We start from the raw sequence: 27,754 nt of genomic DNA, 5'->3' as shown, positions 1-27,754 counted from the left end.
TCAGAAGAAGAATATCGTAGGCATTTCCTCTTTTGGTTCCTGTGCTTTCTCTGTTGTGTTTCCTGTTGTTTTGGTTCCTGGTCTGTCTCTGTTGTGTTTCCTCTTGTTTTGGTTCCTGTTCTGTCTCTGTCGTGTTTCCGCTTGTTTTGGTTCCTGTTCTGTCTCTGTCGTGTTTCCTCTTGTTTGGTTCCTGGTCTGTCTCTGTCGTGTTTCCTCTTGTTTTGGTTCCTGGTCTGTCTCTGTTGTGTTTCCTCTTGTTTTGGTTCCTGTTCTGTCTCTGTCGTGTTCCTCTTGTTTTGGTTTCTGTTCTGTCTCTGTTGTGTTTCCTCTTGTTTTGGTTCCTGGTCTATCTCTGTTGTTTTTCCTCTTGTTTTGGTTTCTGTTCTGTGTCTGTTGTGTTTCCTCTTGTTTTGGTTCCTGTTCTGTCTCTGTTGTTTTCCCTCTTGTTTTGGTTCCTGTACTGTTTCTGTTGTGTTTCCTCTTGTTTTGGTTCCTGTTCTGTCTCTGTTGTGTTTCCTCTTGTTTTGGTTCCTGGTCTATCTCTGTTGTTTTTCCTCTTGTTTTGGTTTCTCTGCTGTCTCTGTCGTGTTTCCGCTTGTTTTGGTTTCTCTTCTGTCTCTGTTGTGTTTCCTCTTGTTTTGGTTTCTGTTCTATCTTTGTCGTGTTTCCTCTTGTTTTGGTTCCTGTTCTGTCTCTGTCGTGTTTCCTCTTGTTTTGGTTCCTGGTCTGTCTCTGTTGTGTTTCCTCTTGTTTTGGTTCCTCTGCTGTCTCTGTCGTGTTTCCTCTTGTTTTGGTTCCTGTTCTGTCTCTGTTGTTTTTCCGCTTGTTTTGGTTTCTCTTCTGTCTCTGTCGTGTTTCCTCTTGTTTTGGTTTCTGTTCTGTCTCTGTCGTGTTTCCGCTTGTTTTGGTTTCTCTTCTGTCTCTGTTGTGTTTCCTCTTGTTTTGGTTTCTGTTCCGTCTCTGTCGTGTTTCCTCTTGTTTAGGTTCCTGTTCTGTCTCTGTCGTGTTTCCTCTTGTTTTGGTTTCTCTGCTGTCTCTGTCGTGTTTCCGCTTGTTCTGGTTCCTATTCTGTCTCTGTCGTGTTTCCTCTTGTTTTGGTTCCTGTTCTGTTTCTGTTGTGTTTCCGCTTGTTTTGGTTTCTCTGCTGTCTCTGTCGTGTTTCCGCTTGTTCTGTTTCCTATTCTGTCTCTGTCGTGTTTCCTCTTGTTTTGGTTCCTGTTCTGTCTCTGTTGTGTTTCCTCTTGTTTTGGTTTCTGTTCTGTCTCTGTCGTGTTCCTCTTGTTTTGGTTTCTGTTCTGTCTCTGTTGTGTTTCCTCTTGTTTTGGTTCCTGGTCTATCTCTGTTGTGTTTCCTCTTGTTTTGGTTTCTCTGCTGTCTCTGTCGTGTTCCTCTTGTTTTGGTTCCAGTTCTGTCTCTGTCGTGTTTCCGCTTGTTTTGGTTCCTGTTCTGTCTCTGTCGTGTTTCCTCTTGTTTTGGTTCCTGTTCTGTCTCTGTCGTGTTTCCTGTTGTTTTGGTTTCTCCTCTGTCTCTGTCGTGTTTCCTCTTGTTTTGGTTTGTGTGTTGTCTTTGTTGTGCTTTTTGTCTTTGTACTGTCCTGCAGTATTTCCTTTTGTTGTGATGTCTGTACTACCCTGTAGTATTTCCTTTTGTTGTGATGTCTGTACTGTCTCTGTAGTATTTCCTTTTGTTGTGATGTCTGTACTGTCTCTGTAGAATTTCCTTTTGTTGTGATATCTGTACTGTCTCTGTAGTATTTCCTTTTGTTGTGATATCTGTACTACCCTGTAGTATTTCCTTTTGTTGTGATATCTGTACTGTCTCTGTAGTATTTCCTTTTGTTGTGATGTCTGTACTACCCTGTAGTATGTCCTTTTGTTGTGATGTCTGTCCTGTAGTATGTCCTTTTGTTGTGATGTCTGTACTGTCTCTGTAGTATTTCCTTTTGTTGTGATGTCTGTACTACCCTGTAGTATTTCCTTTTGTTGTGATGTCTGTCCTGTAGTATTTCCTTTTGTTGTGATGTCTGTCCTGTAGTATGTCCTTTTGTTGTGATGTCTGTACTGTAGTATTTCCTTTTGTTGTGATGTCTGTACTACCCTGTAGTATTTCCTTTTGTTGTGATGTCTGTACTACCCTGTAGTATTTCCTTTTGTTGTGATATCTGTACTGTAGTATTTCCTTTTGTTGTGATGTCTGTCCTGTAGTATGTCCTTTTGTTGTGATGTCTGTACTGTCTCTGTAGTATTTCCTTTTGTTGTGATATCTGTACTACCCTGTAGTATGTCCTTTTGTTGTGATGTCTGTACTGTCTCTGTAGAATTTCCTTTTGTTGTGATGTCTGTACTGTCTCTGTAGTATTTCCTTTTGTTGTGATGTCTGTACTGTCTCTGTAGTATGTCCTTTTGTTGTGATGTCTGTACTGTCTCTGTAGTATGTCCTTTTGTTGTGATATCTGTACTGTCTCTGTAGTATTTCCTTTTGTTGTGATATCTGTACTGTCTCTGTAGTATTTCCTTTTGTTGTGATATCTCTACTACCCTGTAGTATTTCCTTTTGTTGTGATGTCTGTACTACACTGTGGTATGTCCTTTTGTTGTGATATCTGTACTGTCTCTGTAGTATGTCCTTTTGTTGTGATGTCTGTACTACCCTGTAGTATTTCCTTTTGTTGTGATATCTGTACTGTCTCTGTAGTATTTCCTTTTGTTGTGATATCTGTACTGTCTCTGTAGTATTTCCTTTTGTTGTGATATCTGTACTACCCTGTAGTATTTCCTTTTGTTGTGATATCTGTACTGTAGTATTTCCTTTTGTTGTGATAGCTGTACTGTCTCTGTAGTATTTCCTTTTGTTGTGATATCTGTACTACCCTGTAGTATTTCCTTTTGTTGTGATATCTGTACTGTAGTATTTCCTTTTGTTGTGATATCTGTACTGTAGTATTTCCTTTTGTTGTGATATCTGTACTGTCTCTGTAGTATTTCCTTTTGTTGTGATATCTGTACTACCCTGTAGTATTTCCTTTTGTTGTGATATCTGTACTGTCTCTGTAGTATTTCCTTTTGTTGTGATATCTGTACTGTAGTATGTCCTTTTGTTGTGATATCTGTACTACCCTGTAGTATGTCCTTTTGTTGTGATATCTGTACTGTCTCTGTAGTATGTCCTTTTGTTGTGATATCTGTACTGTCTCTGTAGTATTTCCTTTTGTTGTGATATCTGTACTGTCTCTGTAGTATTTCCTTTTGTTGTGATATCTGTACTGTCTCTGTAGTATTTCCTTTTGTTGTGATATCTGTACTGTCTCTGTAGTATTTCCTTTTGTTGTGATATCTGTACTGTCTCTGTAGTATTTCCTTTTGTTGTGATATCTGTACTGTCTCTGTAGTATTTCCTTTTGTTGTGATATCTGTCCTGTAGTATGTCCTTTTGTTGTGATATCTGTACTGTCTCTGTAGTATTTCCTTTTGTTGTGATGTCTGTACTGTAGTATTTCCTTTTGTTGTGATATCTGTACTACCCTGTAGTATTTCCTTTTGTTGTGATGTCTGTACTGTCTCTGTAGTATTTCCTTTTGTTGTGATGTCTGTCCTGTAGTATGTCCTTTTGTTGTGATATCTGTACTGTCTCTGTAGTATTTCCTTTTGTTGTGATGTCTGTCCTGTAGTATGTCCTTTTGTTGTGATATCTGTACTGTCTCTGTAGTATTTCCTTTTGTTGTGTTGTCTGTACTACCCTGTAGTATGTCCTTTTGTTGTGATATCTGTACTGTCTCTGTAGTATTTCCATTTGTTGTGATGTCTGTCCTGTAGTATGTCCTTTTGTTGTGATATCTGTACTGTCTCTGTAGTATTTCCTTTTGTTGTGATGTCTGTACTGTCTCTGTAGTATTTCCTTTTGTTGTGATATCTGTACTACCCTGTAGTATGTCCTTTTGTTGTGATATCTGTACTACCCTGTAGTATGTCCTTTTGTTGTGATGTCTGTACTACCATGTAGTATGTCCTTTTGTTGTGATGTCTGTACTGTCTCTGTAGTATGTCCTTTTGTTGTGATGTCTGTACTGTCTCTGTAGTATTTCCTTTTGTTGTGATATCTGTACTACCCTGTAGTATGTCCTTTTGTTGTGATATCTGTACTACCCTGTAGTATTTCCTTTTGTTGTGATATCTGTACTGTCTCTGTAGTATTTCCTTTTGTTGTGATGTCTGTACTGTCTCTGTAGTATGTCCTTTTGTTGTGATGTCTGTACTGTCTCTGTAGTATTTCCTTTTGTTGTGATATCTGTACTACCCTGTAGTATGTCCTTTTGTTGTGATATCTGTACTACCCTGTAGTATTTCCTTTTGTTGTGATATCTGTACTGTCTCTGTAGTATTTCCTTTTGTTGTGATGTCTGTACTGTCTCTGTAGTATGTCCTTTTGTTGTGATATCTGTACTGTCTCTGTAGTATGTCCTTTTGTTGTGATATCTGTACTGTCTCTGTAGTATTTCCTGTTGTGTTGTGATATCTGTACTGTCTCTGTAGTATTACCTTTTGTTGTGATGTCTGTACTACCCTGTAGTATTTCCTTTTGTTGTGATATCTGTACTGTCTCTGTAGTATTTCCTTTTGTTGTGATGTCTGTACTGTAGTATTTCCTTTTGTTGTGATATCTGTACTACCCTGTAGTATTTCCTTTTGTTGTGATATCTGTACTGTCTCTGTAGTATTTCCTTTTGTTGTGATATCTGTACTGTAGTATTTCCTTTTGTTGTGATGTCTGTACTACCCTGTAGTATTTCCTTTTGTTGTGATGTCTGTACTGTCTCTGTAGTATTTTCTTTTGTTGTGATATCTGTACTACCCTGTAGTATTTCCTTTTGTTGTGATGTCTGTACTGTAGTATTTCCTTTTGTTGTGATATCTGTACTGTAGTATTTCCTTTTGCTGTGATATCTGTACTGTCTCTGTAGTATTTCCTTTTGTTGTGATGTCTGTACTACCCTGTAGTATTTCCTTTTGTTGTGATGTCTGTACTACCCTGTAGTATTTCCTTTTGTTGTGATGTCTGTCCTGTAGTATGTCCTTTTGTTGTGATGTCTGTACTGTCTCTGTAGTATTTCCTTTTGTTGTGATGTCTGTACTACCCTGTAGTATTTCCTTTTGTTGTGATATCTGTACTGTCTCTGTAGTATTTCCTTTTGTTGTGATGTCTGTACTACCCTGTAGTATGTCCTTTTGTTGTGATATCTGTACTACCCTGTAGTATTTCCTTTTGTTGTGATGTCTGTACTGTCTCTGTAGTATTTCCTTTTGTTGTGATATCTGTACTACCCTGTAGTATGTCCTTTTGTTGTGATGTCTGTACTGTCTCTGTAGTATTTCCTTTTGTTGTGATATCTGTACTGTCTCTGTAGTATTTCCTTTTGTTGTGATGTCTGTACTACCCTGTAGTATTTCCTTTTGTTGTGATATCTGTACTGTAGTATTTCCTTTTGTTGTGATAGCTGTACTGTCTCTGTTGTATTTCCTTTTGTTGTGATATCTGTACTGTCTCTGTAGTATTTCCTTTTGTTGTGATGTCTGTACTGTCTCTGTAGTATTTCCTTTTGTTGTGATATCTGTACTACCCTGTAGTATTTCCTTTTGTTGTGATATCTGTACTGTAGTATTTCCTTTTGTTGTGATATCTGTACTGTCTCTGTAGTATTTCCTTTTGTTGTGATATCTGTACTGTAGTATTTCCTTTTGTTGTGATGTCTGTACTGTCTCTGTAGTATTTCCTTTTGTTGTGATATCTGTACTACCCTGTAGTATGTCCTTTTGTTGTGATGTCTGTACTACCATGTAGTATTTCCTTTTGTTGTGATATCTGTACTGTCTCTGTAGTATTTCCTTTTGTTGTGATGTCTGTACTCTCTCTGTAGTATTTCCTTTTGTTGTGATATCTGTACTACCCTGTAGTATTTCCTTTTGTTGTGATGTCTGTACTGTAGTATTTCCTTTTGTTGTGATATCTGTACTGTAGTATTTCCTTTTGTTGTGATGTCTGTACTGTCTCTGTAGTATTTCCTTTTGTTGTGATGTCTGTACTCTCTCTGTAGTATTTCCTTTTGTTGTGATATCTGTACTACCCTGTAGTATTTCCTTTTGTTGTGATGTCTGTACTGTAGTATTTCCTTTTGTTGTGATATCTGTACTACCCTGTAGTATTTCCTTTTGTTGTGATGTCTGTACTGTCTCTGTAGTATTTCCTTTTGTTGTGATATCTGTACTACCCTGTAGTATGTCCTTTTGTTGTGATGTCTGTACTGTCTCTGTAGTATTTCCTTTTGTTGTGATATCTGTACTGTCTCTGTAGTATTTCCTTTTGTTGTGATGTCTGTACTACCCTGTAGTATTTCCTTTTGTTGTGATATCTGTACTGTAGTATTTCCTTTTGTTGTGATAGCTGTACTGTCTCTGTTGTATTTCCTTTTGTTGTGATATCTGTACTGTCTCTGTAGTATTTCCTTTTGTTGTGATGTCTGTACTGTCTCTGTAGTATTTCCTTTTGTTGTGATATCTGTACTATCCTGTAGTATTTCCTTTTGTTGTGATATCTGTACTGTAGTATTTCCTTTTGTTGTGATATCTGTACTGTCTCTGTAGTATTTCCTTTTGTTGTGATATCTGTACTGTAGTATTTCCTTTTGTTGTGATGTCTGTACTGTCTCTGTAGTATTTCCTTTTGTTGTGATATCTGTACTACCCTGTAGTATGTCCTTTTGTTGTGATGTCTGTACTACCATGTAGTATTTCCTTTTGTTGTGATATCTGTACTGTCTCTGTAGTATTTCCTTTTGTTGTGATGTCTGTACTCTCTCTGTAGTATTTCCTTTTGTTGTGATATCTGTACTACCCTGTAGTATTTCCTTTTGTTGTGATGTCTGTACTGTAGTATTTCCTTTTGTTGTGATATCTGTACTGTAGTATTTCCTTTTGTTGTGATGTCTGTACTGTCTCTGTAGTATTTCCTTTTGTTGTGATGTCTGTACTGTCTCTGTAGTATTTCCTTTTGTTGTGATATCTGTACTACCCTGTAGTATTTCCTTTTGTTGTGATGTCTGTACTGTAGTATTTCCTTTTGTTGTGATATCTGTACTACCCTGTAGTATTTCCTTTTGTTGTGATGTCTGTACTGTCTCTGTAGTATTTCCTTTTGTTGTGATATCTGTACTGTCTCTGTAGTATTTCCTTTTGTTGTGATGTCTGTACTCTCTCTGTAGTATTTCCTTTTGTTGTGATATCTGTACTACCCTGTAGTATTTCCTTTTGTTGTGATGTCTGTACTGTAGTATTTCCTTTTGTTGTGATATCTGTACTGTAGTATTTCCTTTTGTTGTGATGTCTGTACTGTCTCTGTAGTATTTCCTTTTGTTGTGATATCTGTACTACCCTATAGTATTTCCTTTTGTTGTGATATCTGTACTACCCTGTAGTATTTCCTTTTGTTGTGATGTCTGTACTGTAGTATTTCCTTTTGTTGTGATATCTGTCCTGTAGTATTTCCTTTTGTTGTGATGTCTGTACTACCCTGTAGTATTTCCTTTTGTTGTGATGTCTGTACTGTCTCTGTAGTATTTCCTTTTGTTGTGATATCTGTCCTGTAGTATTTCCTTTTGTTGTGATATCTGTACTGTCTCTGTAGTATTTCCTTTTGTTGTGATATCTGTCCTGTAGTATTTCCTTTTGTTGTGATGTCTGTACTGTCTCTGTAGTATTTCCTTTTGTTGTGATATCTGTCCTGTAGTATTTCCTTTTGTTGTGATATCTGTACTGTCTCTGTAGTATTTCCTTTTGTTGTGATGTCTGTACTGTCTCTGTAGTATGTCCTTTTGTTGTGATGTCTGTCCTGTAGTATGTCCTTTTGTTGTGATATCTGTACTGTCTCTGTAGTATGTCCTTTTGTTGTGATATCTGTACTGTCTCTGTAGTATTTCCTTTTGTTGTGATATCTGTACTGTCTCTGTAGTATTTCCTTTTGTTGTGATGTCTGTACTACCCTGTAGTATTTCCTTTTGTTGTGATATCTGTACTGTCTCTGTAGTATTTCCTTTGGGTGTGATGTCTGTACTGTAGTATTTCCTTTTGTTGTGATATCTGTACTACCCTGTAGTATTTCCTTTTGTTGTGATGTCTGTACTGTAGTATTTCCTTTTGTTGTGATATCTGTACTGTAGTATTTCCTTTTGTTGTGATGTCTGTACTGTCTCTGTAGTATTTCCTTTGTTGTGATATCTGTACTACCCTATAGTATTTCCTTTTGGTGTGATATCTGTACTACCCTGTAGTATTTCCTTTTGTTGTGATGTCTGTACTGTAGTATTTCCTTTTGTTGTGATATCTGTCCTGTAGTATTTCCTTTTGTTGTGATGTCTGTACTACCCTGTAGTATTTCCTTTTGTTGTGATGTCTGTACTGTCTCTGTAGTATTTCCTTTTGTTGTGATATCTGTCCTGTAGTATTTCCTTTTGTTGTGATATCTGTACTGTCTCTGTAGTATTTCCTTTTGTTGTGATGTCTGTACTGTCTCTGTAGTATGTCCTTTTGTTGTGATGTCTGTCCTGTAGTATGTCCTTTTGTTGTGATATCTGTACTGTCTCTGTAGTATGTCCTTTTGTTGTGATATCTGTACTGTCTCTGTAGTATGTCCTTTTGTTTGATATCTGTACTGTCTCTGTAGTATTCCTTTTGTTGTGATGTCTTGTACTACCCTGTAGTATTCCTTTTGTTGTGATATCTGTACTGTCTCTGTAGTATTTCCTTTGTTGTGATGTCTGTACTGTAGTATTTCCTTTTGTTGTGATATCTGTACTACCCTGTAGTATTTCCTTTTGTTGTGATGTCTGTACTGTCTCTGTAGTATTTCCTTTTGTTGTGATGTCTGTACTGTCTCTGTAGTATTTCCTTTTGTTGTGAGATCTGTACTCTCTCTGTAGTATTTCCTTTTGTTGCGATATCTGTACTACCCTGTAGTATTTCCTTTTGTTGTGATATCTGTACTGTCTCTGTAGTATTTCCATTTGTTGTTATGTCTGTACTACCCTGTAGTATGTCCTTTTGTTGTGATGTCTGTACTACCCTGTAGTATTTCCTTTTGTTGCGATATCTGTACTGTCTCTGTAGTATTTCCTTTTGTTGTGATGTCTGTACTGTCTCTGTAGTATTTCCTTTTGTTGTTATGTCTGTACTACCCTGTAGTATTTCCATTTGTTGTTATGTCTGTACTACCCTGTAGTATGTCCTTTTGTTGTGATGTCTGTACTGTCTCTGTAGTATTTCCATTTGTTGTGATGTCTGTACTACCCTGTAGTATTTCCTTTTGTTGTGATATCTGTACTGTCTCTGTAGTATTTCCATTTGTTGTGATGTCTGTACTACCCTGTAGTATTTCCTTTTGTTGTGATATCTGTACTGTCTCTGTAGTATTTCCATTTGTTGTGATGTCTGTACTACCCTGTAGTATTTCCTTTTGTTGTGATATCTGTACTACCCTGTAGTATTTCCTTTTGTTGTGATATCTGTACTGTCTCTGTAGTATTTCCATTTGTTGTGATGTCTGTACTACCCTGTAGTATGTCCTTTTGTTGTGATGTCTGTCCTGTAGTATGTCCTTTTGTTGTGATGTCTGTACTGTCTCTGTAGTATTTCCTTTTGTTGTGATGTCTGTACTACCCTGTAGTATTTCCTTTTGTTGTGATGTCTGTACTGTCTCTGTAGTATTTCCTTTTGTTGTGATGTCTGTACTGTCTCTGTAGTATTTCCTTTTGTTGTGATATCTGTACTACCCTGTAGTATGTCCTTTGGTTGTGATTCTGTACTACCCTGTAGTATGTCCTTTTGTTGTGGTGTCTGTACTACCCTGTAGTATTTCCTTTTGTTGTGATATCTGTACTGTCTCTGTAGTATTTCCATTTTGTTGTTATGTCTGTGACTCCCTGTAGTAGGTCCTTTTGTTGTGGTGTCTGTACTACCCTGTAGTATTTCCTTTTGTTGTGATATCTGTACTGTCTCTGTAGTATTTTCCTTTTGTTGTGATATCTGTACTGTCTCTGTAGTATTTCCTTTTGTTGTGATATCTGTACTACCCTGTAGTATGTCCTTTTGTTGTGGTGTCTGTACTACCCTGTAGTATTTCCTTTTGTTGTGATATCTGTACTGTCTCTGTAGTATTTCCTTTTGTTGTGATATCTGTACTGTCTCTGTAGTATTTCCTTTTGTTGTGATATCTGTACTACCCTGTAGTATGTCCTTTTGTTGTGATGTCTGTACTACCCTGTAGTATGTCCTTTTGTTGTGGTGTCTGTACTACCCTGTAGTATTTCCTTTTGTTGTGATATCTGTACTGTCTCTGTAGTATTTCCTTTTGTTGTGATATCTGTACTGTCTCTGTAGTATGTCCTTTTGTTGTGATGTCTGTACTACCCTGTAGTATGTCCTTTTGTTGTGATGTCTGTACTACCCTGTAGTATTTCCTTTTGTTGTGATGTCTGTACTACCCTGTAGTATTTCCTTTTGTTGTGATATCTGTACTGTCTCTGTAGTATGTCCTTTTGTTGTGATATCTGTACTACCCTGTAGTATTTCCTTTTGTTGTGATGTCTGTACTGTCTCTGTAGTATGTCCTTTTGTTGTGATGTCTGTACTACCCTGTAGTATTTCCTTTTGTTGTGATGTCTGTACTACCCTGTAGTATGTCCTTTTGTTGTGATGTCTGTACTGTCTCTGTAGTATGTCCTTTTGTTGTGGTGTCTGTACTACCCTGTAGTATTTCCTTTTGTTGTGATATCTGTACTACTCTGTAGTATTTCCTTTTGTTGTGATATCTGTACTGTCTCTGTAGTATTTCCTTTTGTTGTGATGTCTGTACTGTCTCTGTAGTATTTCCTTTTGTTGTGATGTCTGTACTACCCTGTAGTATTTCCATTTGTTGTTATGTCTGTACTACCCTGTAGTATGTCCTTTTGTTGTGGTGTCTGTACTACCCTGTAGTATTTCCTTTTGTTGTGATGTCTGTACTGTCTCTGTAGTATTTCCTTTTGTTGTGATATCTGTACTGTCTCTGTAGTATTTCCATTTGTTGTTATGTCTGTACTACCCTGTAGTATGTCCTTTTGTTGTGGTGTCTGTACTGTCTCTGTAGTATTTCCTTTTGTTGTGATATCTGTACTGTAGTATTTCCTTTTGTTGTGATATCTGTACTGTCTCTGTAGTATTTCCTTTTGTTGTGATATCTGTACTGTCTCTGTAGTATTTCCTTTTGTTGTGATATCTGTACTGTACTCTGTAGTATGTCCTTTTGTTGTGATGTCTGTACTACCCTGTAGTATTTCCTTTTGTTGTGATGTCTGTACTGTCCTCTGTAGTATTTCCTTTTGTTGTGATATCTGTACTGTCTCTGTAGTATTTCCTTTTGTTGTGATATCTGTACTGTCTCTGTAGTATTTCCTTTTGTTGTGATGTCTGTACTGTCTCTGTAGTATTTCCTTTTGTTGTGATATCTGTACTGTCTCTGTAGTATGTCCTTTTGTTGTGATATCTGTACTGTCTCTGTAGTATTTCCTTTGTTGTGATATCTGTACTGTCTCTGTAGTATTTCCTTTTGTTGTGATGTCTGTACTGTCTCTGTAGTATTTCCTTTTGTTGTGATATCTGTACTACCCTGTAGTATGTCCTTTTGTTGTGATATCTGTACTACCCTGTAGTATTTCCTTTTGTTGTGATATCTGTACTGTCTCTGTAGTATTTCCATTTGTTGTGATATCTGTACTGTCTCTGTAGTATTTCCTTTTGTTGTGATGTCTGTACTGTCTCTGTAGTATTTCCTTTTGTTGTGATATCTGTACTACCCTGTAGTATGTCCTTTTGTTGTGATATCTGTACTACCCTGTAGTATTTCCTTTTGTTGTGATATCTGTACTGTCTCTGTAGTATGTCCTTTTGTTGTGATATCTGTACTGTCTCTGTAGTATTTCCTTTTGTTGTGATGTCTGTACTACCCTGTAGTATTACCTTTTGTTGTGATGTCTGTATTGTAGTATTTCCTTTTGTTGTGATATCTGTACTACCCTGTAGTATGTCCTTTTGTTGTGATATCTGTACTACCCTGTAGTATTTCCTTTTGTTGTGATATCTGTACTGTCTCTGTAGTATTTCCTTTTGTTGTGATATCTGTACTACCCTGTAGTATTTCCTTTTGTTGTGATGTCTGTACTGTCTCTGTAGTATTTCCTTTTGTTGTGATGTCTGTACTGTCTCTGTAGTATTTCCTTTTGTTGTGATGTCTGTACTACCCTGTAGTATTTCCTTTTGTTGTGATATCTGTACTGTAGTATTTTCTTTTGTTGTGATATCTGTACTGTAGTATTTCCTTTTGTTGTGATGTCTGTACTGTCTCTGTAGTATTTCCTTTTGTTGTGATGTCTGTACTGTCTCTGTAGTATTTCCTTTTGTTGTGATGTCTGTACTGTCTCTGTAGTATTTCCTTTTGTTGTGATGTCTGTACTACCCTGTAGTATTTCCTTTTGTTGTGATATCTGTACTGTCTCTGTAGTATTTCCTTTTGTTGTGATATCTGTACTACCCTGTAGTATTTCCTTTTGTTGTGATGTCTGTACTGTCTCTGTAGTATTTCCTTTTGTTGTGATATCTGTACTGTCTCTGTAGTATTTCCTTTTGTTGTGATATCTGTACTGTCTCTGTAGTATTTCCTTTTGTTGTGATGTCTGTACTACCCTGTAGTATTTCCTTTTGTTGTGATGTCTGTACTGTCTCTGTAGTATTTCCTTTTGTTGTGATATCTGTACTACTGTGTAGTATTTCCTTTTGTTGTGATGTCTGTACTGTCTCTGTAGTATGTCCTTTTGTTGTTATATCTGTAGTACCCTGTAGTATTTCCTTTTGTTGTGATGTCTGTACTACCCTGTAGTATTTCCTTTTGTTGTGATGTCTGTCCTGTAGTATTTCCTTTTGTTGCTTTCGTATGTTTGTAACCTATATTATGTAGATAGTGTTTCTAGTTGTGCCCGCTATATTGCATTTTAATTTTCTTTGTTGTATATACATTCTAATTTTATGCAGTGTTAGCTGTTTATGCATTGGTATTTCGCCTTTTTTCTCGAAGTGTTTACTTGCCATTAAATGTCACCTTATTATGTAAACAGATATTAATTCATTAAGAGGTCACATGCTGCACTATAGCCGCTATTCTGTCTCATCTATCAAAGCTGTAGGGCAAACGGTTGATCATATGGAAAAGGTCTGCACTTAAACAAGATAAAGTGCAAATATTAAAGGGTAAAGTTATGTGTGAACATTAAATGCGGCCCGTCGTGGCTCGACCTTAGAGCAGCGCTGCCCTTGGCGAGGATTCTCTCCGTCTACCAGATAAGTGGCCGTCTTCCTCAGTCTATCACAAAGCAATGCAAATGAAATGTCTTCATTTCCGATTCTCTGAATTCCTCGATATGATGTTGATATGATGCTGTAATTTTACAGCTGGGTGATCGAATTTAACGTAGTTTTACGTCACCTCTAATCCAAATGTTCTGGGTCAGGAAATAAAATGTCGCGTAATTGATGTAGTCCCTGTCTGTATTTGAAAGCAAGTAGTAGTGTCGACAGAGTCAGGTTATTTCTGGTATGGCCAGTATTTTTAGCTCGTGTTTTACCGTGAATTGTACAAATCCCGCTTCACATTAAAAGTAAGAGAGAAGACTCTAACAAGGTGCCCTCGTGTTGGGGATTGACCTTTGCTGGCGAAACAAACTGTTTTCTGTACCAAGTCGTCATTTATGTTTTCTCGCTTCTTTTATCATCTGAAAAGGTCATGACACTCATGTAGCCTTATAACACTCTAGAGACGGCCTAATATCTATACATGTTAAGTTTAACAAGGCTATAACACTCTCATACTTCTACGGATGGCTCTCAGTCCTCCGGGGTTTCATGTCAATGGTGTTTTTCAAAGACCTATTTGTGTGCACTTGACGGTATGTATTGAAACTGACCTTTGAACCTATCACATGTAGTGATACGGTTGTTGTTATCCGGCCGTCTCCGGGAAGTCCCTTTGAAGGTGTTCTGCGTATTTTTATCCTGATGATACCTCTCTCTTCACAAAACGATCCCTTATCACCTGTACGATGTTAGTGAGGATCTCACATTGGGTTCCGATACAGAACACACATTCGGTACGAAATTAATGTCAGTGTACAGTACATTATTTATTTTGCCGTATTGCCTTCGACGACGGGAGGGTCAATTTTTTGGAAGAAAAAAAGTGTATATAATATTTATCACCAACTGAGAGTGAATATTATTAAAAGTTCGTTAAGTTCTGGAAGACATCTTGCTGTTAAAGTTAGTACATCAGCTTTATATTTCAAAATAATTTTTATCAATTCCAAACGGAAGTGGAATTATTTCTGCTATTCCATACCTTCGGTCTGTCGCTAGGGACCCTTTTCTGTACTACTTATCTCTATGACGTGTTCAGACTAAGTGGAATTATTATATTTCAACCGTCCCCGATGTAAGCGCACTATCGCACATTCATGTTTATATCTGATAATATAGACATGCTCATCCTCTTGTTTGCTGTATGATATTATCCATGTGTAGCCTATATATAGCTAATATGTGTACTGAGATGGCGAAACAATGTTAAATTATAGTTTGTATTGTTAAACTGCGTTAGTGTTTCTCAAGTTCAGCTAACTCTACAAATGACCTAACTCGTCTAAAACAGCCTTTAGAAAACAGAAGACGTTTCTAGGTTGTAAATGTTATCATCGGTGTCCAGTATTGTATTTTCGAGTATACAACACTCCGATCTGGGACGGGTATTTCATTTCCCAGGGATAGAACTTCACTCATGCTTTTCATAATTAATTAAATTGGTGATTGACAGTGGCGTGCGTAAATTGCTACATAAGCTTCAAACTATTGAGGCAAGGTTAAAGGAAATATTACCCGGGATCGAATCAATCAAAATACCTATAGGACAAGGAGGTAACCTCTGGGCCGTAAGTTAGGCAGATCCGTGATTGTCCTAGCATGTTACCATGTTCAAAAGAGGAGAAAGTCGTTCTTAAAATGTGTAACTCGAAACTTCAATCAACGGTGAAAAGAATTAGTAAAAATCTGTTAAATAATTGCTGAACTACAAAAGAGAAAGAATTAATGTTTGGGAGTTGCCCTTTAAATCGAGGCAATTTATTAAAATATTTCAGGTCCTTTATGCAATGGGTGACAATATTGATTTTAATCGATGATCGATTTTCGACTGATTAGTCAGTCAGTTCCATGTTGATTCCGAATCTCGTGTACATTGTAGGCGAGGTGAGTGATGTACCTTTCCCATGCTTCACCATAATGACCCTTTCACGTGCCTGTTAGCCATTAAATTTCTCGTTATAATCTTGGGGTGTTGAAACAGGCTTCAAAAAGTTTTAATTTACATGTACAACATTGATGTGAACATTTCTAAATTGTTTACACGTAAACTAAATATAGGCGACACGTCATCAGAATGTATCCTCTTATGTCGAAAAAAACTGGATAATAACAATAAAGTATTTCACACGTGTCGTTCGGGAATCCTTCACGAATAACAATTTCCTCGCTTTTTACGGAATACCATGTTATTGGTATTTTCAAATCTTAGCGAAATATTCTTCAAATTAAAGTAAAACCACGTCATTAATTTCCTGTAAACACAACACCCAGCACGTTCGACGTTCGGAGGTATGGAAAGGTGTACCTTGATATCCAACTGCGTGAATTAAGTTATTTCCTTTTGAACCTGTAAAATCTAATCAATATCTACAAACAGCACACCTGTTGGAAGGTTTACCTGTACCCAACACGTCATGACCCGGCGCTTTATCCATCGACTAGCACAATGGTATTTCACAGAAATTGAACGAGATCTATGAAATTGAAGCTAAGTGATTAACGATAATATTCAATGTAACTAGACCTACAATGAATTAACCGTACCGTAATACTATTTTTTTTTTAATTAAAGATATTTCCTCCTGCATTCCACCTTGGTCCACCATCTTTCAATCAAACTGTTTGTCTAATTATTGTGTAAACCGTGACTATTCTCACGTCGGTATTTCCCCTTCTCGTCTTTGGACACAAACTCGGACTGAATTATTTGCCGAAAACTAACGAAGGTAAAACAGTGAGAATCCTGGCAATTACAATTAATTACCAAGTTACCGAAAACTGACTTCCGGTTCGGACACATCCGGTATTTCCAGCTGGCCCTGAAACACACTGACACCTATATATACACATATGATCGCTAGATTAGGTATGTAATGAAAGTCGACAAACGAATATTTGCACGGGAAGTTAACAATGTAAAGGTACCATACAAATGGATTGCTATTAACTATGCTCGTTTATCTTTAATTATATATATACTTAGCACGGGCTAATTCCAACATTCCATTGATATCATATTTCAAATAATCTGAATTATCGAACATCGGGTAAAATCGATTTAAATCATTGATCGCATTGATCTGGTGTTGATGAGAGGAGATTGCACTCGTTGACCCTACCGATAACAACAAAACAATGTGTGTAGCTTTGTGATCGTACTCAATAGACGACAGTAGACACAACAAGCATGTGTATCGGACTTTACATTCGTTTTGAATTTTATCAACAATAGATTGTTGGAATTCTTTAATTTTTCAGTGTAGTTGTATTATTCCATTATGACAGAGAGTCTTCTGATGTTTTGTCAGTCTTTCCAGTCATCTATAATTTATTTGTTATCCCAGGTGCCCTACCCTTCTGTCCGGACTAAGCAATGGATAGTTTGGCTAGCCAACCCTCTCAACACGTGAACATCATTTCGTCTTCAACAAGTAGTGATTGAGGTTTAGTATGTTGATCATAATGAGAAAACCCCCTATACATATATAACACTTTCATTGTAGAATGATTGACATTGTATGAAAGTCTTGAAAAATTAGTGTTATATTAGAATTACTTCAAATTTATAAAATTAAATCCATCAACAATATGATAAGTAAATAGCAATAATGCTGAAGTTTTCTTATGCACAACACGGGCAAACAAAACATATTTTTTTTACTGTTCGAAAAGCATTTATTCAGATATCAGAAGCGAATATATAAAAGTTTGAGAGCGTAATTTGTTATGAGAACTTACTAGTGTAAACATACTTTCTGTACTCAGCACAGAGGATTACTATTAGTCAACACTTAGGCTGTGTGCAATAAAAAGTTCACAAACACGTGCTTTCTTTAATTTGGATTTATTTTTTTATTAATTCTATTCCATATTGTACCCTTTACTAAGAGAATACATCTACGATACGATATTTTGATGACATTAGTAAAATCCTAGGTAGACATTTGTATGTTATGTTACGTAAAATTTGATGTTTCAGGGTACATTCCGTCCCCTCCTCATCTCTGGTAAGCGGTTTTTTCTGTTTGCCATTCCCTCCATTATTCCTGTAAAGTGTCCCTAACATCACCGACAAGTCCTAGAGGGACGAAACAGCTGTGTGATGTCCCTAACATCACCGAGGAGTCCTAGAAGGACGAAACAGTTGTATGATGTCCCTAACATCACCGAGGAGTCCTAGAGGGACGAAACAGCTGTATGATGTCCCTAACATCACCGACAAGTCCTAGAGGGACGAAACAGCTGTATGATGTCCCTAACATCACCGACAAGTCCTAGAGGGACGAAACAGTTGTATGATGTCCCTAACATCACCGAGGAGTCCTAGAGGGACGAAACAGTTGTATGATGTCCCTAACATCACCGAGGAGTCCTAGAAGGACGAAACAGCTGTATGATGTCCCTAACGTCACTGAGGAGTCATAGAGGGACGAAACAGTTGTATGATGTCCCTAACATCACCGAGGAGTCCTAGAGGGACGAAACAGTTGTATGATGTCCCTAACATCACCGAGGAGTCCTAGAGGGACGAAACAGTTGTATGATGTCCCTAACATCACCGAGGAGTCCTAGAAGGACGAAACAGTTGTATGATGTCCCTAACGTCACTGAGGAGTCCTAGAAGGACGAAACAACTGTATGATGTCCCTAACGTCACTGAGGAGTCCTAGAAGGACGAAACAGTTGTATGATGTCCCTAACATCACCGAGGAGTCCTAGAAGGACGAAACAGTTGTATGATGTCCCTAACATCACCGAGGAGTCATAGAGGGACGAAATAGTTGTATGATGTCCCTAACATCACTGAGGAGTCATAGAGGGACGAAACAGTTGTATGATGTCCCTAACATCACCGAGGAGTCATAGAGGGACGAAACAGTTGTATGATGTCCCTAACATCACTGATGTGTCCTAGAAGGACGAAACAGTTGTATGATGTCCCTAACGTCACTGAGGAGTCCTAGAAGGACGAAACAGTTGTATGATGTCCCTAACATCACTGATGTGTCCTAGAAGGACGAAACAGTTGTATGATGTCCCTAACATCACAGACAAGTCCTTGGTGGACGAAACAGTTGTATGATGTCCCTAACGTCACTGAGGAGTCATAGAAGGACGAAACAGTTGTATAGTGTCCCTAACGTCACTGAGGAGTCCTAGAGGGACTACACAGTTGTATAGTGTCCCTAACGTCACTGAGGAGTCCTTGAGGGCGAAACAGTTATATGATGTCCCTAACATCACTGACAGTACAGTTGTATGGTTCAGTTTAATTCGTGTTAGTAGCCCGACTGTATCTGACTCTCTATTTGTTTTGTTAATATCTCGTGTTTCTTTTGCAACAACCTTTGATTTCCTTCTTTTTACAAAGATTGGTGTATTGGTCAAACGTAGTTATCCCCTTGTATCGTGATGATATATGAAACAAACAATAATCCGAACCGTATTGTTAGACGATATTGCAGAATTCGCTGCTGCTGTCATTGATATCGGGTTCGGCCATTTTCACCTAATCACCACTATATACAATACAATTCTGCATTTGCACATTTTAGTAACAATATAATTTGAAAGATAATTAATACGTGAAATACTTGATGGCACCCTTTGATGTACAAACATAGCTATTTTTGGACGGATGAGACATCTCCATCCCGATTTGATTACCGTATATAATTATTGTGGAGGTGTACCAGAGACAGGTGTACCAGAGACAGGTTTACCAGAGACATGTGTACCAGAGTGTACCAGAGACAGGTGTACCAGAGACAGGTGTACCAGAGACATGTATCTGGGTGTACACAAGACTATACGAACCTGGTCAAGAGTTTCTTCATGAATGAAAAAATTCCCAAGGCTCGATCCAGTCCAAATCATGTTCAATAAAGTTTTCAAAGTCGGCATGCAGACTGACCTTTGGAATTTAAATATGGCAATGATAAGAAAAATGTGACAAATTGAAAGAAACAAAAAGAAATTGTAACATCATTTGTATTGTTGATGTGACACAACGCTTACTACTTGCCTACCTACCCACCCCGATTCGAACCTCTTTCCCAAACCCCTTTACCAACCCCGACCCGAACCTCTTACCCAAACCCCTTTACCAACCCCAACCCGAACCTCTTACCCAAACCCCTTTACCAACCCCGACCCGAACCTCTTACCCAAACCCCGTTACCAATCCCGACCCGAACCTCTTACCCCAACCCCTTTACCAACCCCGACCCGAACCTCTTACCCAAACCCCTTTACCAACCCCGACCCGAACCTCTTACCCAAACCCCTTTACCAACCCCGACCCGAACCTCTTACCCAAACCCCGTTACCAATCCCGACCCGAACCTCTTACCCAAACCCCTTTACCAACCCCGACCCGAACCTCTTTCCTAAACCCCGTTACCAACCCCGACCCGAACCTCTTACCCAAACCCCTTTACCAGCCCTGACCCGAACCTCTTACCCAAACCCCTTTACCAATCCCGTCCCTTACTTCGTGTGTACCTAAAACCAAATGTTCTACTAGTATATTTCTTTGGCCTTCGTTTTTAATACAATTCCTGATTATTTTAGTATTGAGGAAATGTTCCGCGTGTTGATAATGTGTGGCTGTGAGTGTAATCAAGAGTAATGTGGTCCAGTGTGGTCGGCAAACATCAAAGGCTCAGGACCTGTTACCTGTGACACTTAATAAAGTATTTCTGATTATCGTGTCAAAAATCTCGGCTAGGCCGGTGAAGATGAAGGCTAATGTGTGCCTTCAATTTACTAATAACGCTGTTTCCCGGCTCTGGCGATATTTCAAATGGGTGTCATTTTGGTCAAATTTGAAGACGGACAAATAGCCTTTGAAGTATTGTTTCACCTGTTCGGCCGCTCCAAATGAGCTCAGGTGTGCTATAGGTCGGGCTACGGTAGTAGGGACGACCTCACGACTTCAAACACACTGTTTGACAATGAACGCGATTTGTAAAGGCGTCAACTTCATGAACTCGTACTGCTTCTTTAACCGAAATCGTATGACGTCACACTACCATTTTGTCAAAGTTTCATGCAAATGTCGGTGCTTGTCTCTTGCTTTCGAAGTTAAAACCATGACAAAAGAGTTTTTCTTTAACAGTTACTAAAGTGTTCGTGCCTGTGTTGGGCTTCCTCTCGACGTTTGTGTTATATAACCGTTACAAAGAGTTTTTATCTGCATCTGGTGTACGTGTTATAATAGCTACAATAACTCTCTGTCCGTTATAACCGAGTCAAACAAGCTTTGCATTGGGTTTCTCTGCTTTTTCGTTGTTATACCTCCTACGAGAGAGTTCATACCCATGAGGCAATGCTGGGTTTCCCTGGCGTCTGTGTTATATTATGTGACTGCTACCAAAGAGTTCCTGACAGTGTTGGGTTTCTCTAGGTGATGTTTTATAACTGTTACCAAAGAGTTCCTGACAGTGTTGGGTTTCTCTAGGTGATGTTTTATAACTGCTACCAAAGAGTTCCTGACAGTGTTGGGTTTCTCTGAGTCTTGTTTTATAACTGCTACCAAAGAGTTACTGACAGTGTTGGGTTTCTCTAGGTGATGTTTTATAACTGCTACCAAAGAGTTCCTGACAGTGTTGGGTTTCTCTAGGTGATGTTTTATAACTGTTACCAAAGAGTTCCTGACAGTGTTGGGTTTCTCTGAGTCTTGTTTTATAACCGTTACCAAAGAGTTCCTGACAGTGTTGGGTTTCTCTGAATGTTGTTTTATAACTGTTACCAAAGAGTTCCTAACAGTGTTGGGTTTCTCTGGATGTTGTTTTATAACTGCTACCAAAGAGTTCCTGACAGTGTTGGGTTTCTCTAGGTGATGTTTTATAACTGTTACCAAAGAGTTCCTGACAGTGTTGGGTTTCTCTATGTCTTGTTTTATAACTGTTACCAAAGAGTTCCTGACAGTGTTGGGTTTCTCTAGGTGATGTTTTATAACTGTTACCAAAGAGTTCCTGACGGTGTTGGGTTTCTCTAGATGATGTTTTATAACAGCTACCAAAGAGTTCCTGACAGTGTTGGGTTTCTCTAGGTGATGTTTTATAACTGTTACCAAAGAGTTCCTGACAGTGTTGGGTTTCTCTGAATGTTGTTTTATAACTATTACCATAGAGTTCCTGACAGTGTTGGGTTTCTCTGGATGTTGTTTTATAACTATTACCATAGAGTTCCTGACAGTGTTGGGTTTCTTTAGGTGATGTTTTATAACTGTTACCAAAGAGTTCCTGACAGTGTTGGGTTTCTCTAGGTGATGTTTTAAAACTGTTACCAAAGAATTCCTGACAGTGTTGGGTTTCTCTATGTGATGTTTTATAACTGCTACCAAAGAGTTACTGACAGAGTTGGGTTTCTCTGGGTGTTGATTTATAACTGCTACCAAAGAGTTACTGACAGAGTTGGGTTTCTATAGGTGATGTTTTATAACTGCTACCAAAGAGTTCCTGACAGTGTTGGGTTTCTCTATGTCTTGTTTTATAACTGCTACCAAAGAGTTCCTGACAGTGTTGGGTTTCTCTAGGTGATGTTTTATAACTGTTACCAAAGAGTTCCTGACAGTGTTGGGTTTCTCTGTGTCTTGTTTTATAACTGCTACCAAAGAGTTCTTGACAGTGTTGGGTTTCTCTAGGTGATGTTTTATAACTGCTACCATAGAGTTCCTGACAGTGTTGGGTTTCTCTATGTCTTGTTTTATAACTGCAACCAAAGAGTTCATGACGGTGTTGGGTTTTTCTATGTCTTGTTTTATAACTGCAACCAAAGAGTTCCTGACAGTGTTGGGGTTCTCTATGTCTTGTTTTATAACTGTTACCAAAGAGTTACTGACAGTGTTGGGTTGCTCTGAGTGTTTTTTAATAACTGCTACCAAAGAGTTCCTGACAGTGTTGGGTTTCTCTAGGTGATGTTTTATAACTGCTACCAAAGAGTTACTGACAGTGTTGGGTTTCTCTGTGTCTTGTTTTATAACTGCTACCAAAGAGTTCCTGACAGTGTTGGGTTTCTCTGAGTGTTGTTTTATAACTGTTACCAAAGAGTTACTGACAGTGTTGGGTTTCTCTGAGTGTTTTTTAATAACTGCTACCAAAGAGTTCCTGACAGTGTTGGGTTTCTCTAGGTGATGTTTTATAACTGCTACCAAAGAGTTCCTGACAGTGTTGGGTTTCTCTAGGTGATGTTTTATAACTGCTACCAAAGAGTTCCTGACGGTGTTGGGTTTCTCTAGGTGATGTTTTAAAACTGTTACCAAAGAGTTCCTGACAGTGTTGGGTTTCTCTAGGTGATATTTTATAACTGTTACCAAAGAGTTCCTGACAGTGTTGGGTTTCTCTAGGTGATGTTTTATAACTGCTACCAAAGAGTTCCTGACAGTGTTGGGTTTCTCTAGGTGATGTTTTATAACTGCTACCAAAGAGTTACTGACGGAGTTGGGTTTCTCTAGGTGATGTTTTATAACTGCTACCAAAGAGTTACTGGCAGTGTTGGGTTTCTCTAGTGATGTTTTATAACTGCTACCAAAGAGTTCCTGACAGTGTTGGGTTTCTCTATGTCTTGTTTTATAACTGCTACCAAAGAGTTCCTGACAGTGTTGGGTTTCTCTAGGTGATGTTTTATAACTGCTACCAAAGAGTTACTGACAGTGTTGGGTTTCTCTAGGTGATGTTTTATAACTGCTACCAAAGAGTTCCTGACAGTGTTGGGTTTCTCTAGGGGATGTTTTATAACTGCGACCAAAGAGTTCCTGACAGTGTTGGGTTTCCCTGGGTGTTGTTTAATAACTGCTACCAAAGAGTTCCTGACAGTGTTGGGTTTCTCTGTGTCTTGTTTTATAACTGCTACCAAAGAGTTCTTGACAGTGTTGGGTTTCTCTAGGTGATGTTTTATAACTGCTACCATAGAGTTCCTGACAGTGTTGGGTTTCTCTATGTCTTGTTTTATAACTGCAACCAAAGAGTTCATGACGGTGTTGGGTTTTTCTATGTCTTGTATTATAACTGCAACCAAAGAGTTCCTGACAGTGTTGGGGTTCTCTATGTCTTGTTTTATAACTGTTACCAAAGAGTTACTGACAGTGTTGGGTTGCTCTGAGTGTTTTTTAATAACTGTTACCAAAGAGTTCCTGACAGTGTTCGGTTTCTCTGTGTCTTGTTTTATAACTGCTACCAAAGAGTTCCTGACAGTGTTGGGTTTCTCTGAGTGTTGTTTTATAACTGTTACCAAAGAGTTACTGACAGTGTTGGGTTTCTCTGAGTGTTTTTTAATAACTGCTACCAAAGAGTTCCTGACAGTGTTGGGTTTCTCTGTGTCTTGTTTTATAACTGCTACCAAAGAGTTCCTGAAAGGGTTGGGTTTCTCTATGTCTTGTTTTATAACTGCTACCAAAGAGTTCCTGACAGTGTTGGGTTTCTCTAGGTGATGTTTTATAACTGCTACCAAAGAGTTCCTGACAGAGTTGGGTTTCTCTAGGTGATGTTTTATAACTGCTACCAAAGAGTTCCTGACAGTGTTGGGTTTCTCTAGGTGATGTTTTATAACTGCTACCAAAGAGTTACTGACAGTGTTGGGTTTCTCTAGGTGATGTTTTATAACTGCTACCAAAGAGTTACTGACAGTGTTGGGTTTCTCTAGGTGATGTTTTATAACTGCTACCAAAGAGTTCCTGACAGTGTTGGGTTTCTCTATGTCTTGTTTTATAACTGCTACCAAAGAGTTCCTGATAGTGTTGGGTTTCTCTAGTGATGTTTTATAACTGCTACCAAAGAGTTCCTGACGGTGTTGGGTTTCTCTGTGTCTTGTTTTATAACTGCTACCAAAGAGTTCCTGACAGTGTTGGGTTTCTCTAGGTGATGTTTTATAACTGCTACCAAAGAGTTCCTGACAGTGTTGGGTTTCTCTAGGTGATGTTTTATAACTGTTACCAAAGAGTTACTGACAGTGTTGGGTTTCTCTAGGTGATGTTTTAAAACTGTTACCAAAGAGTTCCTAACAGTGTTGGGTTTCTCTGGATGTTGTTTTATAACTGCTACCAAAGAGTTCCTGACAGTGTTGGGTTTCTCTAGGTGATGTTTTATAACTGTTACCAAAGAGTTCCTGACAGTGTTGGGTTTCTCTAGGTGATGTTTTATAACTGCTACCAAAGAGTTCCTGACGGTGTTGGGTTTCTCTAGGTGATGTTTTATAACTGTAACCAAAGAGTTCCTGACAGTGTTGGGTTTCTCTGGATCTTGTTTTATAACTGCTACCAAAGAGTTCCTGACAGTGTTGGGTTTCTCTATGTCTTGTTTTATAACTGTAACCAAAGAGTTCCTGACAGTGTTGGGTTTCTCTAGGTGATGTTTTATAACTGTAACCAAAGAGTTCCTGACAGTGTTGGGTTTCTCTGGATCTTGTTTTATAACTGCTACCAAAGAGTTCCTGACAGTGTTGGGTTTCTCTATGTCTTGTTTTATAACTGTTACCAAAGAGTTCCTGACAGTGTTGGGTTTCTCTAGGTGATGTTTTATAACTGCTACCAAAGAGTTCCTGACGGTGTTGGGTTTCTCTAGGTGATGTTTTATAACTGTAACCAAAGAGTTCCTGACAGTGTTGGGTTTCTCTGGATCTTGTTTTATAACTGCTACCAAAGAGTTCCTGACAGTGTTGGGTTTCTCTATGTCTTGTTTTATAACTGTAACCAAAGAGTTCCTGACAGTGTTGGGTTTCTCTAGGTGATGTTTTATAACTGCTACCAAAGAGTTCCTGACAGTGTTGGGTTTCTCTATGTCTTTTTTTATAACTGTTACCAAAGAGTTCCTGACAGTGTTGGGTTTCTCTAGTGATGTTTTATAACTGCTACCAAAGAGTTCCTGACGGTGTTGGGTTTCTCTAGGTGATGTTTTATAACTGCTACCAAAGAGTTCCTGACAGTGTTGGGTTTCTCTAGGTGATGTTTTATAACTGCTACCAAAGAGTTCCTGACGGTGTTGGGTTTCTCTAGGTGATGTTTTATAACTGCTACCAAAGAGTTCCTGACAGTGTTGGGTTTCTCTAGGTGATGTTTTATAACTGCTACCAAAGAGTTCCTGACAGTGTTGGGTTTCTCTAGGTGATGTTTTATAACTGCTACCAAAGAGTTCCTGACAGTGTTGGGTTTCTCTAGGTGATGTTTTATAACTGCTACCAAAGAGTTCCTGACAGTGTTGGGTTTCTCTAGGTGATGTTTTATAACTGTTACCAAAGCGTTCCTGACAGTGTTGGGTTTCTCTATGTCTTGTTTTATAACTGCTACCAAATAGTTCCTGACAGTGTTGGGTTTCTCTAGGTGATGTTTTATAACTGTTACCAAAGAGTTCCTGACAGTGTTGGGTTTCTCTGAGTGTTGTTTTATAACTGTTACCAAAGAGTTCCTGACAGTGTTGGGTTTCTCTAGGTGATGTTTTATAACTGCTACCAAAGAGTTCCTGACGGTGTTGGGTTTCTCTGAGTGTTGTTTTATAACTGTTACCAAAGAGTTCCTGACAGTGTTGGGTTTCTCTAGGTGATGTTTTATAACTGTTACCAAAGAGTTACTGACAGTGTTGGGTTTCTCTGAGTGATGTTTTATAACTGCTACCAAAGAGTTCCTGACAGTGTTGGGTTTCTCTAGGTGATGTTTTATAACTGTTACCAAAGAGTTCCTGACGGTGTTGGGTTTCTCTAGATGATTGTTTTATAACTGTTACTTTGAGGAAGGGATTTTCTCAGAGTTTCGCGTTATAAATGTTTTGTGACAAACCTGGTATATCTGATACTCTTTGAATGAAATCGGACATCGTGAAAATATAAGTCGTAGAGGTCAATATTTGAATCATAAGGACATTTTCGGATAACTAGTTTTATGTCAATGTTTGTGTTAGTGTAACAGTACAATTTATATGACCCTTAAAATTTCCTTTAAAATTGAGACGTGTATTTAGTGTGGTGACATCGTAATATTAGGATTTAAAGATACTGAAAATATCAAAGAACTTTTTCACTTTTAACTATAGATAACGATCATTATGGAAAACGGCAGATTTGTGATCAATCTATGAAGCCACTAATGCGGATGTCGACAAGGTTTTAAAGGCCACATTGATATAGTCAGTACAGATATCAGTACGCGTATATTTCTTACCTTTCTACCGCTTCAAGATAAACCGTAATAAAGTTTTCATTTTACGACACCCCGATATCCGTACAGGGTACCGACTTATGGTAATGGCGACACTTCTGTTATCAGGAGATCACCCGATGTTTCTGCATACAGAGGTCGCTGTTTTTGTTTTGAGGTATTTTTTTTCATTTTGCTTCAAATATCAATTACTTTCGTGCACAAAAACGTCTTTACTTAAGCGTTTTATCTATACTTGAAAACGGCAGCGATGTCTCGCATAACGACTGGTGAGTCGTGATCGAAAAGTTCAGGAAGTTAGTCATTCGGAAAAAATATGATTGGCAAATTTGGGTAAAATCTTATTTCACAATGCCAATAATTCCTGAAACAACAGGTTCATTTTTCTTGTGAGATACAACGCTTTCTCCGCAATAACATTAATAAGTGTAACCTTACTAGAGACAGTTAGCTTGGACTGCACTGAATGAAATTGACAGAAAACATTTCAGATATGTAAGAAAAACAAAGACTAAATAAAGTAAAAAGGTGTGGACGTGGGTACACAAGGGTAGGGTCGTCGTTATAAACATTATCATCGTTTGTTTTTCTACGTGCTGTAGGTTTGTTATCTGTTTCAGTGTTTTAAGGAGATAAAGCTTCGTTTTATCTTCAACCTGAACCTTTATACAAAGTAATGAACGAATGCTTCATCACTTAAAAACTTATCAAATGGTTGGTTTTTCTTTTTAAAGAGGGACTGTTTTGTGTAGAGCCCGGTGCAGTCCAGGCCACAGTACATCACTATAGGAGTCACTAATTAGCGTCGTACCTTGTTAGCTTTAACAAGACGGAAAACAAAAACTTCCGATCTGAACATACTTCATTTCTTTAATCATAACAAACTCCTTGAATATTTCCTTTGAAAATCGAGCTCATCTTTTTTCGACGAAAGAACAATATTTGCTATTCAGTGGTGAAAATATTGTGTAAACATGGCGACTTGGCGCTATTAGGGTTAACAGCGGTTTAAACAATGTGACGACGAATTCAAATCAACCTGTAACTCCTTACGACCACATTGATGGGGATTACAAGATTTAGGGCTGTGATACCAGGCACAGATGGCCTCCAACGCCAT

General features: G+C 38.2%; 1 protein-coding gene across 1 annotated transcript; it reads right to left on the bottom strand.

The window, feature by feature from the left end:
• LOC117328398 (trichohyalin-like) lies at positions 1 to 27,754 on the bottom strand. Its single transcript, XM_033885927.1, has 2 exons — positions 27,729 to 27,754; positions 1 to 1,594 (listed from the first exon to the last, which is right to left on the bottom strand). The coding sequence occupies exons 1-2, from the start codon at positions 27,752 to 27,754 to the stop codon at positions 1 to 3; spliced, it is 1,620 nt and encodes a 539-aa protein (XP_033741818.1).

Source organism: Pecten maximus, chromosome 5 (genome assembly GCF_902652985.1).
Source record: "Pecten maximus chromosome 5, xPecMax1.1, whole genome shotgun sequence".
Lineage (NCBI taxonomy): Eukaryota > Metazoa > Mollusca > Bivalvia > Pectinida > Pectinidae > Pecten > Pecten maximus.
Note: the sequence above shows the minus strand (reverse complement) of the source record. Positions and strands in the feature narration are given on the sequence as shown.

Bases quoted from the DNA above. Each gene is read 5' to 3' on its own strand.
- LOC117328398 (XM_033885927.1), bottom strand. From the start codon at position 27,754: ATGGCGTTGGAGGCCATCTGTGCCTG. The intron at 1,595-27,728 runs GTATCACAGCCC...GAAATACTGCAG, and splicing joins TTGGAGGCCATCTGTGCCTG to GACAGTACAAAGACAAAAAG.